At 36.4% G+C, this 14615-nt stretch overlaps 1 protein-coding gene across 4 annotated transcripts in view; it reads right to left on the reverse strand.

The window, feature by feature from the left end:
• The window catches only part of LOC132396313 (microtubule-associated protein 4-like), a 282482-nt gene that overhangs the window by 179002 nt on the left and 88865 nt on the right, over positions 1–14615 (reverse strand). For all 4 annotated transcript variants that reach the window (XM_059973844.1, XM_059973840.1, XM_059973849.1 and 1 more), the window contains one exon: positions 14329–14397. In XM_059973844.1, the coding sequence (XP_059829827.1) occupies positions 14329–14397 (69 nt within the window). The remainder of the gene's footprint in view (positions 1–14328; positions 14398–14615) is intronic.

The raw sequence follows: 14615 nt of genomic DNA on the forward strand, positions 1-14615 counted from the left end.
TACATTATACTACTTATCAACTTAGCTTAGTACTTGAAATTGAGTAATCAAGAAATTTCAAGAGTAATCAATGAAATTTAATTCTAGTTGCTCTACTTCTGGTTTCTAAATGTTTTGATTGATGATTTTTATATCTTCCCCCTGACCACCATTAAGGAATGAGTAGATCTCCCTTTCTGAATGTTATCACCTGAATTTTATTCTCAGTCTGCTGGGTTATTAATGATCAGTGCAAGAGATTTTGATATTCTTTGACCTCTAACACTATGTCTGATAAATGTGAAATATTGTAAAACACTTCTACCATTTCATTGTCATATTCTCAGCAATCCATACATCAGAGAGATCACATCCAACATTAATTTTTATATTTGTCTTTTTTTTTAAAAAAAGAACTTTTTCAGAAACTTTTCATCTTCTACTTAATCATCTTCTGCTTCATCTAGTTAACTTGAATTTAGCTAATGCTTTAGCTTCAGATTGTGAGCTTATTTTATCATTCATCCCCCATCATTAAGTCAGTGTGAATGGTTTAAAGCAGAATGAATTTTCCCAGCACTATTTTGTAAAAGACACCAGGAGAAATATTTCACACATCTTCCAACTTTTATTTTATTTTGTTCTATTTCTCATCTCAATACATTTCATCCTCACCATTTTACTTTCCTTCCTGTTACATTCCTTCATAGGAGAAACTAAAATTGAACATTTTAAGATCCATTCTTATATAAATTGATTCCAAGAATTAAAGAATAATTTTCTTTTTTCTGCTACATTCCTTACAACTTTAATCAGCAGTATTCAGCTGCCTTTGACTAGCTTTCATTTTCTTCCATTTAACTGGATGTTGCATCTTGATGATGCAAACAATGTTCTTACAAATGGCACCAACGTTGTATTTTATTAAAATCTTTTAAAGTGTTCATTTCAGTGTACTTGGAAATGTCTCCTTAAAAAAAGAATGCAGTTACACTGATCACTTCTCACCTTTTTAAGAATTGCTAACTTCTTATTTGATTGATGTTAGATTAAAAGATCCACAGCTGTTTATACAGTTTTGCCAGCCGTGAATTTTTCCCCAGTCATGGTCTCCAAGTGACTCCAAGATAACTCAGTTTTGATTGTGAAAGATCATATGACAAACTATTCATTTTTCTCCAGTCTCTTCAGGTCAAACAGAACTTTTCCCTTATAAATGTTAAAGAGTAATTTTAATGTTAAAAGCAACACATTGCACTCTTTGCAATACTGAAAGTATCTTACATTTCAACCTACTTTGATCCATGAAAATATCGCACGTGGAACTGCTCCCTCAAATGGAATCTCTTCACACTCAATCAAAATTATCAGTATTTAACTAATTATTTTTCCAGCTGTCTGTCCAAGCATCGAGTGATTTTACATCCTCATATTCTCTGATCATTCAGATCCCTTATTTACTAGATCTATTACAATAGTAACCTTACTATCTTGCTAGCGCCAAAGCTTCACTACTTTTTTTAAATCAGGTCCTTTAGTAACACTGAATTAAACATTTCTATAAAATGACAAACTTAAAATGTAATTTCCAAAAAACACGTAATAGTTAATAGGTCATTCAACTCGATAACTTCTAGTTGACACAAAACAGTTAGTATAAATGGATAGATGGTTAATATACAGTATATGGCAGAAAAAATAAACAAATTTTTAGAAGTAGTGTGACCAGAGGAAAACACAAAGCAGAAAGATAGGTAGCATGTAATTTATACAAACCATTTGAAAGGCAGCCGTTCAGATACCGGATCTACCTTTGGATACTAGAATTCAAAATTTGTTTTGGCTTGGTTTAATGACAATGGAAGATGAGTGTATTAACAGAAAATCTGACAAAGTGCTATTCATATTGAAAGATAATCAAAATGTATTAAAATGGGATGCAGGTAGGGATGGGGTTTGAATTGACAAATGACTTTGGGCAAGATAGCAACAGAGCAAGGAAACAACTTCCTCATCTGGGACCATCAGAGCAAAAAATATTTCAGGAAAACAACTCTACAATCAATTACTAGTGAAATATATATCCATTCTCATCATCTCTTTACTTGATTTTAACAGATTCCTCAATTCCCAAGTCATTTAATCACTTCTCCTTGATATGCAACGGCATCTCCATTTCCAAGTCCCCCAGCACCATTCTGGAAGTCATTGAACTAAACTGGACCAGCCAGCAGCTATGTGAGATGTCAAAACTGAATGTCTATGCTAACAGATTTACCACCTGACATTCCAAAGAACTCCACCCACTGAAGTCAAGACTGATGACATACTTTCCACTTACCTGGATCTTAAAAGGTATAAATTTCCTGAAGTGAATTTGCCAGAAATTCAACAGCCCTCATCTTCTCCCATACAAAGGTTAATTAACAGTAAAAGCAGATTATTAGAATAAGTCTTTGCTGCTTGTAGTCTTAAATTTAATAGAATGAAAGGTAATCTCACTTAAAACAACCAGCTCCTTAAGACAATACAGGATAAATATAGAATTCATGTTGCCCCTGGATTTCTCACTGGCAACCAGAGCCAAGGGTCACAATCATATCAGGGTAAGCCAATTAGGATCGGACAAGGAAATCCTTTTTAAGTCGGAGAAAGCATTGAAATGAACTAATCTAAAAGGTTTCAAGAGTCAGCCATCAAGTATATTCAAGACAGACTAAAAGAATTTTAGATCATTAAGTATATCAGGAGACATGGGTTAGTGCAGGAAAGTACCACTTTTAAGTAAAATAAATCACCTATGACACATTTAAATCAAGGCTAATATGCCTTTATTGAAATTCAGTGCTCAAGATTAAATATAGAACATCTGACCAAGTCACTGTCCTGCAGAAGATGATGGTTCCACTGTACAAAGATAACTATTCCAATTGAATTTTTACTAACATATGCACTAACTTTTATTGAAATACAGCAGGATGCCTCATTTTGATTCTTCACAATTAGGAAAACTACTTTTCATGGATAACTTCGCATTGAATTTAATTTGTAACAATTTGTCTCATTTGACATATATTCCTCATAAGTATCTTCTTCCTTCTATGCAGCTTGTATATTAAAATTCCATTCCTTCATGTGAAGTCTGAGCTCTAGCACTCACCTCTGGTGATTCATTCACTCAACTGTTGCCTTCTCAACTTTCACTAGCTCTTTAACCAATGTATTCCCTATATTTTTGCCATCCTTTCTTGTACCACCTCCATCTACTCATGTTCAAGTCTATGATCTTAGGGCCTTCAATTCAGTTTTCCTGTCATTCACCTTTCACTATCATAAGAAGTGGAGCTATCTAGATCCATGTAGAACTTCCTTCAGAACTCCTCTCAATATCACCATTTGTGTTCAAAAGCTTTATTAAATGTTATTTTTAGAATCCAACTCTCTCAAATACATCCTCTGATGCTTAGTCACAATTCTCTTTGCTAAAACACAATAGAATATATAAATAACAATGATGACAGTACACCTTATTGCAGCATGGCTTGAATGTCACCCTCCTATGCCGCATGTAAGTCAGCATTGGGCAATACATTATCACATGTAGCTAAACGTGAATCCAAACTTTTAAGTAGAAACAGGTAGTAATAGTCATGAGTATGTGATTTCAATTCCCATTTTCACATGGAGATTAGTTCATTGTCATACTAATAAACAGTTAAAACACAAAACGCAGTTGTGAGTTTTTTGATATTAATGGAGTTGTTACAAGTGCTCTTCTTCCTTGATTACTGAATTGTAGATATTTGTAAGTACGTTTAACTACATTATCAGTCCTTAAATAAGTGCATGTGCTAAGATAGTGACACTGCAGTCATATGTGAATATTCAGCAACCACTATTGGATAATATTAATTTAAGTTTATGGTTCAATTACAGAGACACAAGGAATGAAAGACAGATGCTAGCTGTTCAACTCGTTAGTAAATCATATTTATTAGTGTTGTTAGTACACTATGGACCAACAAAAGCACATCTTGCAAACTGCAATGAATAAATATTTGTCAAGAATTAAAATTACTCACAAAAAGGCCTGAATGCTACATCAAGTTAAAAGCAGGTTCATGCCAAGATTTTCACTTTAAGTAACAGATACATTTTTTAAAAGTGCTTTAAAAATAAAAATGGCATCAAGAAATGTACGTACCTCACGTTTGGCTCATATCCTTTACAACTAATTATGAACAAACTATTAACAAATGAATAAGGACAGTTTCTAATAACCTGCACTTCCCCGAAGTTTAAAGGCATTTCTCTACACATACTAGGCAGTTTCTTATGGGATTTCATTAGTCAGGAGTGATGGCCAGAGTGCAAGTGTGGCTATGATTTGGAGATCAAGAATGCAAGCAGGACTAGGGCCCAAGTTGTGGGCTGGGTATGGCTGGAGCCAGGATCCAAGTGCTTGTTTCAGAAGGGCACTAGATTGAGCTTTACTGTCATTTGTAATTTAATATAATCACAATCATGGTTGCATACTTACATTACATCTGAAATCCTACTATCACCAATTAAATGCTGTCATGGGATTTGGACAAAAGCTCACAGTACAGTTATATTTCTGGTCAAAGTACTCAAAATATGGAACGTGGGGAAAGAGAGCAAACATGGCAGAACATTATTTATTTCAATTAAATCTGTAACCATTAACACAAGTGCCAGGTATTGATGTTCATTCACTAACATGAAATTATTACATATAGTTTCTTGTATACATGTCACAACACATAGATAAGAGACCAATAATTTAAAAAGTAACTAAACCGCTTACTTTCTTGATAGATTAACAAAGCACAAGAAAGCTCATCATTCTTCCTTCATTGTGCATCAATACACAAGGATGATTTACAGGATTACTAGTGGATTGACACAAAAGGAATGGAGTTTTGAAATGCCAGAAAATACAATACAGATAGCAAGACAGCAGCTTTTATCATGTTTAAAATCACCAATAATAATTCATTCTCAAGAAAAGAAACAACTCTTCAATATTACATGAGATTCCAAATTAAATATAAGGCTAAGATTTCCATTTGTAATAGCAAAGTATGATTTTGATGTAAACTTCTTGGGTTAGACTGGGGATGTCATATTTAAGTCAGTGTTAGTTGCTATGCACACATTGAAAAAAATTATATATTATTCTATAGATTTATATGCTTGATGGGTTATTCTGTTTTTGTTTTGCTAAATACTGCATCTTCCCTTTTCCCAAGATGCCAGCAGCTCTCTGGTACTTCACACACATTTATGAAATAAAACCCTTTCTTTTTTTAAAAAAAAAGCCATTCCATATACCCTGTCACAATGGTAACACACAGTCAAGCAATGCACCACAAAACAAATTAAAAGTACACTGCACTTGCCCAGCATAAACCTGGTGCACCAAGACAATTTAGAAGAGGGCAAGACCAATTTTATATCATTGGGAATGGAATCACAATGGTTTACCGTCCAGAAAGACAACTGCACAAAAAATTTAAGTGCAAGTCAAAAAAACGGCAAATCATCAGAACGTCCACTGGTTATTAGAATTTGTTATGCTTTCCCTTTCCAAGTCTTGGCTCATGATACAAGATTTAAATCTGTAAATAATATAAATAAGCTGCTATAGCTACTGAACAAAATCTGGACAACTGACTGTGAGGAAATGTAAAACTCAGGCATACATTATAAACACTAACCCCAAAATAAAAAGTTTGGAATCCCATGTAATAACACTGTTGAAGAATAGTGAAATCCAGCAATCACGATACTGGCAGTATTTCAGATGAGTTAAACAAGATAAACTTTTGGCACTGTGACTGCTCTGATGAATCAACTAAAATGTAGTTTGAAGCTTCATTACTGTTGTTTCTCTAACTCCACTGTTCAGTCAACACTGCAGTCAGCATTGCGATGCAGTCCAGAAGATCAAAAATTTGTTTTCTATACCAATCAGAATCTTGCCCAAACATGCAACCATTCTTTATTCTAGATACAAAGATATAACCCTATTAATGAAAATCTAAGCAGACTTGGAACAGTTGGGTATAAATCCAATAACTTATCTTTGTATTAAATCAACTATTAGTTTTGCTGAACTTCACAAATTCCAGACCCATAATTCAATGCAGAGTAGATTCCAAAATACTGTAAAAACAAAGTAGAAGTGATCAAGTAAAAAAAAAGGTGCTCTTTGATCCTTTAATGCTCACCAAAAGTGGAACTGGAAATAATTGGTAAAAATCTTTTCAAGATGACCCTTTCAGAACTGTAGAGGCTTGTTGTGCAAACATTTAATCACTGGAGTTGCTCTCATTTGTTGAGGAGTGGGCTGAGTGATAAAAAGCTCCAAGTTAAGCTGCCAGATACAGATAATCAGATAAGGGTAGAGAAAAATGGGGAAAGGAGAAAGGAAACAAAAGAGCACAGGAAGTTAGTGTAAAGAGATTGACAAAAGATTTTAAATAGACAAAATTCCACAAAAACGTTAGATCACACACCAGTTGAAGCTCACAAAATACTCTCCAATCTTCTCCCATCCCTCTGAAGTCTTCAGTTCAATTATATAGTCAGCAGCTGCCATTTGGTATTTCATCTAACTGCCCTTTATCAGAAGGCAACTCAATACAGAGATCATAGTCAAGTTTAATCTAACATTTACACATTTCCAGCTAATGATAAACAAAGAAACCACCCCATTTTTTTCCCCATTTTCTGTGTTGTTAAGGCAGTGGCCAAGAGTGGCTTCTACATCATTATCTCAACATATACTGGGTACAAATCCTTGTGGTCTTAATTATGTTTCTGCATGATGCAATTCTCAACACAGTCCTGTCCAGTGTTATACATTTGAATAAGCCTAGCTATCGAAATAAAGATTAAAATATTTATTTTTGGTGCTAGTACATTACACCAACACAGAAAATCAACTCAAATTTCACCAATGTACATATTGTCTTCCTTGATCCCAAGAAACAAAAATACTGCCTTTTAAAACATGCCGTTCCATTATCTTAATTTGGCCAGGTGCCCACATAACCATGTAGAAGCTTTGTTTAACACAAGTTATTACACACAAGTGTAAAGACTGGCTATGTCTCATCATTCACTGCTGGTTTAAAGGGTGACATAATATTAAACTGTTTCCACAAACCATCCAAGTTAGTGCCAAATACATTTAATTCATGGCAAGTAAGAACTTTCTGATGCAAAACTTAATTACTTTTTGCTAGTTTGACCTTGTGTCAGATTGCCCTATATTTCCTACCATCCTCTAGGTTAAACACAGAGCTCAACTGCAACAAGCCTCCTACCAACTTTAAATTAAAATAACAAGGATAGAGCACATGAATATTCATTCACAAAACCACAGAATTCTTCCCCAAATCTGAGCCAATCCTTCAGTTGTAAAATTGAAGGTTTAAAACAAAAATGAGCAATTACATATAGATGTTGTAAGACGTTATAAAACATATCATGCCACATAAAATATCAGAATAGATGACTAAAGCTTAGTCAAAGTCATTTCTAAAGAAGATTTTAAACATGGAAAAGAGAGGTAGAAAGGCTTCGGAAGTGCCAACTAAAATACAAGGCCAATGAAGGACATCAAATAAACTTTGAATGAGTAAGAGATCAGAAGTTTTGGTATCTCAGAGTTACAAGTCCAGTAAAGTACCAAAACCAAGAATAAAATAAGGAAGGATTTGAGCTCGGTTAAAATATGTGCTAGTTGTTGTTTTGTCATATGGTGGTTTATTAACTTAGAAAAGTTGCAAAGGTGGAACACATGAATTCAGGTTCAATAAGGGAAATGTAACCCAGTTAAATTGCCAAATTAATGAATTAGAAAAATAGTATCATAAAATGTACTTAAATGTAGATAATTTTAACTTAATTTAGTAATATAGAATTAAAAACTAGCATCAGCAGTAGTGATTATGAATCAGATGAATTATGTTAAAAATCAATGCAGTTCACTGATAATTCTACAGAAGGAAATCTCATTCTTATCCAACCCACCCAATACGTAGCATCACAAATTGCAGGACAGTAAAACTCCATAATTCAGCACCCTTAGGATATGTGATCGTGGACTAGCATATTTTCCAGTGAACTGAATAGTACTCCTTTTTAAAAAGATGTACCACAGTGTAATATATTTTGCAGTGAACCAGATTAGTTTCAAAAGAGCATGGGGAAAAGCTGCATTAAGTTCAAACCATCAGAATTTACAGACTGCAGAAGCTGGAATCTGTGGCAATGCAACAAGCATGGAGAAACTCAATGGGTCTGGGAAATGGGAATGTTTTGGGTCGAGACACTTCAGCTGGAATGGAAAGAAAGGGGATGTGGCCATTAGAAAAAAGTGGAAGGAAGGAATGGTGTGGACCTAGAGCTAGCAATTGATAGGGGCATCCAGGTGGGGGGAGGGGGCAGAGGGCAAAAATGAAATAATGGTAAAAAATAATGTCAGAAGCCAAGAGGTAGAAGAGATGAAGGGCTGATAATGATGTAATATAACTAAAGAAAGTGGAGCTTCAAATAAAAGGGAGAGAGTTGGGGAGGGGAACTACTGGGAGGAGTATGTGGGTAATGGGCAAAAGGACAGGGAGAGGATGAGTGAGGGGAAATAGGGGTGATGGATTAAGACAGTTTTAACGTATTAAAATCAGTTCTTAATCGCCCTCTGAAAACAACCATAAGATATAGGAGCAGAATTAGGCCATTTGGCCCATCAGGTCTGCTCCACCATTTCATCACCACTGATACAATTTCCCTTTCAACCCCAATCCCCTACCTTCCCCCCACTACCCAAATCCCTTCATGCCCTGACCTCTTCCTTAAATACAAAAACATGGCCTCCACAGCTGCCTGCAGCAAAGAATTCCACTGATTCACCGTCCTCTGGCTAAAGAAATTCCTCCTTAACTCTATTTCTAAAAGAACGTCCTTCTATTCAGAGGTTGTGTCTCTGGTCTCAGACTCTCCCACCATAATAAACATCCTCTCCATATCCACTCTATCAAGGCTTTTCACCATTCAATAGATTTCAATTAGGTCAACCCTTCATTCTTCTGAATTCTAACGAATACTGCCCCAAAACACTCTTCACATGACAAGCCAATCAATCCTGGAAATATGGTCCAACTTATTCAGCTGCAACTAATCACAACAAAATATTAGAGGAAACAAAAACAGGAGACTACCTGGCAGCAGATAGGTCTTAGCTGGCAATCCAGAAACACCTTCTCAAATATCTAGGAAATTGTACTTAAATTAGGACCGTCTCAGTCTAACTATGATTCTATGACTTTTATGTTTCATGTTCAGTCTACATCCTAGATTTCTTCATTACAATGGTTGGTAATGTTTAGATCTTACCAGGAGAATTCGTCACATTTTAAAAAGGTGGCAACTACTTGTCTCAAGACATCTGTACAAATATAGGAAATAAACTTCTTGCTGAGTGCTCTTTAATGCAAGTCCATGGAAACAGATTCCAACTTTTCAGAATCATTTGAAGCAATCCAGGGTAAAGGGGCACAGAATGTACTTGAAATGGGGGACATCATTCTCCAGCAGCAAGAGGATGAGTAATGAAACAACTGATCAGGAGCTAAAGGGCACTATTGTTTGCTGGATGAATCATAACTATGTTAAAATGGGACAAATTCAGAAAAGATTAGGCAGCTCAAAACTACACATCCATAACATATTGAAAATCAGCAGAAGTACCTCAGCATGATTGCTTCATGGCCTGATTTTATTTTCATCATACCATAAGGCAGGGAACCAAACTTAATTCAATGAAAAACATCGCAGAGAATTCTGCAGTGCAGGTAAAACAGTACATGCCAGATAAATAATGGAAACAAAAAAAGTCTATCAGCATTCAGAAATCCCACACTAGTTTTGAATAGTACTGGCCAGCCAATGAGTGACAGAAGACAGAGGCTTAATATTCCCATGCTCAATGGCACCATGTATCACTATAAACATTAGTAGTCAGACAATGATCCCATCTTGGTTTCCTCACATCATTCTCTTAAGCATTGCAGTGAAATTAAATTCACCTAGGCATCAAGAAACAGTTAACTGCATTGGATGCACCAAAAGGCACTAAGAATTTCTAACTATAGCACTGCAAGTATATTATTCTTTTTTTAAGCATGTCACACCAAACAGTCAGCCATTCTTGTCTGGCACATAGTGTCAGGACTGGTTTCCTTTCGGATTAACCGGGTCAAAAATGACTTGACTCTTTTTTTTTTAAACGAGGCCAAGTGGCTAGCTCGACGCACAACCCAGCACGGATGGAAAGTGCACTCGGGTGTCCCTTAACCAAATTGTTCCAGTAAAGTTGACGAACCAGCATCTTATCTAACCATATAGAAAAGTGTGAGGTAGATTGTGTCAGCAAAACAAAAAGCAGCGAATCTAATCTGATCAATTGCTGCCCCATCTAGAATTCTAGAGGCATGGCAAATGTGACACAAAAGGAATCATTAAATGACAACAAGTATAGTGAAATTGACGTCAGAAGGAATTTGGAAAAACACTACAGTGGATGAAACTGACTGTGGTTGTTAGCACAACTATATCATTTGACTATGGCTAAGCACCTAGCCTGTTCTTCACAATTTACTTTCTATAAATTTGTCACCCACAAGGTGCCCAAGTAATATCTTACAGTGCCTTCTAAAAGTACTCAACGCCCAACCCTTTGTTCACATAAATGAGTACAACAACCTGGGATTTTCATCAATTTAACTGAGAAATTTTAAATCATATGCTTCTTTTTTTCACTGTAGAGCCCAAAGAACAGGAAAAACTGAAATTTCAAAAACTGAAATGACAGCAGTTCAAAAGTATTCATCCCCCTTGGCTCAGCACTTAGTTGAGCCACCTCTCTCACAGCTAATACAGCAGGTCGTCTTTTTGGACAAGTCTCTATTAGCTTTGCAAGATTTACCAATTCCTCCTTTCAAAATCGCTCAAGCTGTGCCAGGTTAATTGGGGAGCAGCAGTGGACAGCAATTTTGAGGTCGATGAGATGTTCCATCTAGTTAAGGTTAGGACTCTGACTGGGCCTTTCAAGGATAATTTTCTTTATTTGAAACCAGTCCATGTTTGATCTGGCAGTGTGTTTTAGGTCACTGTCCTGTTGAAAGACAAGCTTCCTTCCCATTTTAAGCTTTCTGGCAGAGGCTAGCAGGTTTTTATCCATGATCTCTGTATTTAGCAGCATTCATCTTCCCATCAATCCTGACCAGATTTCCAGTCCCTGTTGCTACCTCCACCTATTTTACAGCAGGGATGCTGTATAGATTTACACATCAACACTTAGTTTTGAGGTCAAAAAGTTCCACTTCAGTCTTATCTGACAACATGACTTTCTTCCATATCTTTACAGTAACTTCTAAGTGACGCTTTGCAAAGTCTTTATGGGCAAGGATATAACCTTTTATTTAAAAAAAAAGCCAGGGCTTTCTCTTTGCTACTCATCCATAAATACACTTTTTGTACAAGGCCATAAAGATAGTGGAGCCATGAACATCATCTCCAGATGCAGCCACCGACTTCTGCAGCTCAGAATGACTGTTAGCATCACAGTAACCTCTCTTTTAAGTGCCATTCTTCTCCAGTAACTATTTTTGGAGGGGTGGCCTGACCTAGGCAGTGCGGCTGTGGTTTCATATTTTTTCCCCCATAATAGACTATACTGAGCTTCGAGGTACGTTCAGTGCCTTTGAGGTGAACCCTTCATCAATTTGCGCTTCTCTATTATTTCCTTGCCTTGTCATGAATGCTCTTTTCACTTCATTTTGGTTTGGTCTGTTGAATAGCGCAGAATTAGATTTATTATCACCAGTATGTGCCGTGTGATTCGTTAACTAAGCAGCAGTTCAGTACACGATAACAGAAATAAACAAATTTTTATATGTAAATTTATTTTTTATTTCTATAATATCATGTGTTGCATTGAACAGCTAAGTTAGCAAATTTCATTACACATGTTGGTGATAATAATAACCTTTCCCTCAATGTCACAAAAACAAAGGAGCTGGTTGTGGATTACAGGAGGAATGGAGACGGGCTAACCCCTATTGACGTCAATGGACCTGGGGTTGAGAGGGTAAACAGCTTTAAGTTCCCTGGCATCCACATCACCGAGGACCTCGCGTGGTCTGTACACACCAGCTGTGTAGTGAAAAAGGCACAACAGTTCAGGAAGCTTGGAATGGGCCCCTAAATCCTAATAACATTCTACAGAAGCACAATTGAGAGCATCCTGATTGAATGCATCACTGCCTGGTATGGGAACTGTACCTCCCTTAATCGCAGGACTCTGCAGAGAGTGGTGTGGACAATCCAGCGCATCTCGAGATGTGAACTTCCCATGATTCAGGACATTTACAATGACAGGTGTGTAGGATCATAGAGGACCCAAACCATCCCAACCACAATCTATTCCAGCTGCTACCATCCGGGAAGCTGTACTGCAGCATACAAAAGCCAGGACAACAGGCTGCAGGACAGCTTCTTTCACTAGGCCATCAGACTGATGAATTCACTCTAATGAGTGTAGTCTATAGTACATTGATTGCTCTATTTATTATAATTATAAATTACTATAATTGAATATTTAGATGGAGACATAACAAAGATCTTTACTCATGTATGTGAAGGATGTACGAAATAAAGTCAATTCAACATCTAAAAAGTCAACATTAATAAATCTGATTCTGCGATATTCAACAAACCAAAATGAAGACAAAAGAGCATTCATGACGAGGCAGGGAAATATTAATAGAGAAGCACAAATCAGGGAACAGGTACATCTTAAGTTCATCTTAAGGGCACTGAACGTACCTCAAAGAAATAATATATACTTTTAAAAAAGTGATATCGTGTTCATGGGTTCAATATACATTTAGGAATCATATAGCAAAGGGGTAAAAGTTGTTCATGAATTGTTGCGTTTGTACCTCTTTCCCGATGGTAACAATGAGAAGGCATGCTCTGGGTGATGGGGGTCCTGAATATGGATGTCACCTTTCTGAGGCACCACTCCTTGAAGATGTCTTGAGTACTAGAGGCTAGTACCCAAGATGGAGCTGACTAATTTAAAGACTTTCTGTAGCTTCTTTTGGTCCTGTGCAGTTTCATCCCCCACCCCCAGTACCAGACTGTGATGCAGCCTGTCAGAATGCTCTCCAGGGTGCATCTATAGAAACTTGAGTGTTTTAGTTGAAACACCAAATCTCTTCGAACCTCTTCTACCATATTACTGGGACTTAGAGAATCTTTTCCCCCTTATGAACCTTATGAATTCATTGAAAAACAAGTGATACCCCAATTTTCTACATCAACAAACTGGGTGAGTGGGTAAGATAATATTGTATATTGCACCCAAAAGTTAGCGCAGCTATCACAAAGAGGATGAATACTTTTTCACCCTCACAACTTTGTTTTTTTCATTTTTACTAAATTTTTGGTAGGATTTGGAATTTTTCTTTTGATTTGACATGATGCACAACATTTTGTATGTTAGCTCAAAAAAATCCTACTTCAATACATCTTAAATGTAGAAAATAAGACAGTAAAATGTGAAACTAGCTTTTTCAAGGCACTGTATTCCATTTTTCATCCATAACCACTGTAATTCCTGTTAAATAGCACCTTTTTAAAAAAATCAAAAAATCTCTAATATAATTAAAGCACTATACAGAAAAATATTGTTGTGGAGTTTAAATTAGTGCATTGCTCAGCTTTGAAAATGTTTAAAATCTGTAACACTGCTCTTTCAAAAACACAAAAAAAAATCACTGAATACATGTCAATGACTCAACTGATTAAAGAAGAGTTCTCATTAGTCAGAAGAGCAAACTAACTCATTTTGTAAGAACTCACTAATGCAGCTGTAGGAGCACAGCCAACAGCTTCAGAAGATCCTGGGTTTAAAGGGGAAAAATATGTTAAGTGCTTTTGGATCTACTAATTTTCAGTATCCTTCAATGAAATTGAACCATGCATTCACAGGCCAAGACTGGCAAACATCCTACCTCAAGGCCCAGAGGGCAAAATAATTTGGTTATTCATTGTTTCCACCTTCATACTGATCAACTAGAAGAGGTTAAAGACGTTTTGAATCTTACTCTAATAAGAATCAGAAGAAAACTGGTAAGAGTACAATTTTCTTTTTCACAAAATCCCTAAGGGAAAGACAACAGGTCCAAAATTGTTATAGAAGATTGCCCACATGGATTCCTGTGAATATGGAAGCTTCGAGTTCAAACATACCTGTGCTATCTGTTTCACCATGTTTCCCATTGGGCAGCTCACCTGGTCCTTGCTCACTTGCTGAAGAACCTGTAAAATTTCACATACAATCATCAGTTACTGCAAAACATGAGTAGCACAGCACAGAGCATGCTCAATATAGTCCTCAAAATAGTGAAGGCTCTGCCAGGTATTAAATACCATAAAACATAGGAGCAGAATTAGGCCATTCAGCTCATCGAGTCTGCTCCACCATTCCAACATGGCTGATCCTGGACCCCACTCAACCCCATACACCTGCCTTCTCA

The sequence above is a fragment of the Hypanus sabinus genome, chromosome 1 (genome assembly GCF_030144855.1).
Source record: "Hypanus sabinus isolate sHypSab1 chromosome 1, sHypSab1.hap1, whole genome shotgun sequence".
Taxonomy (NCBI): domain Eukaryota; kingdom Metazoa; phylum Chordata; class Chondrichthyes; order Myliobatiformes; family Dasyatidae; genus Hypanus; species Hypanus sabinus.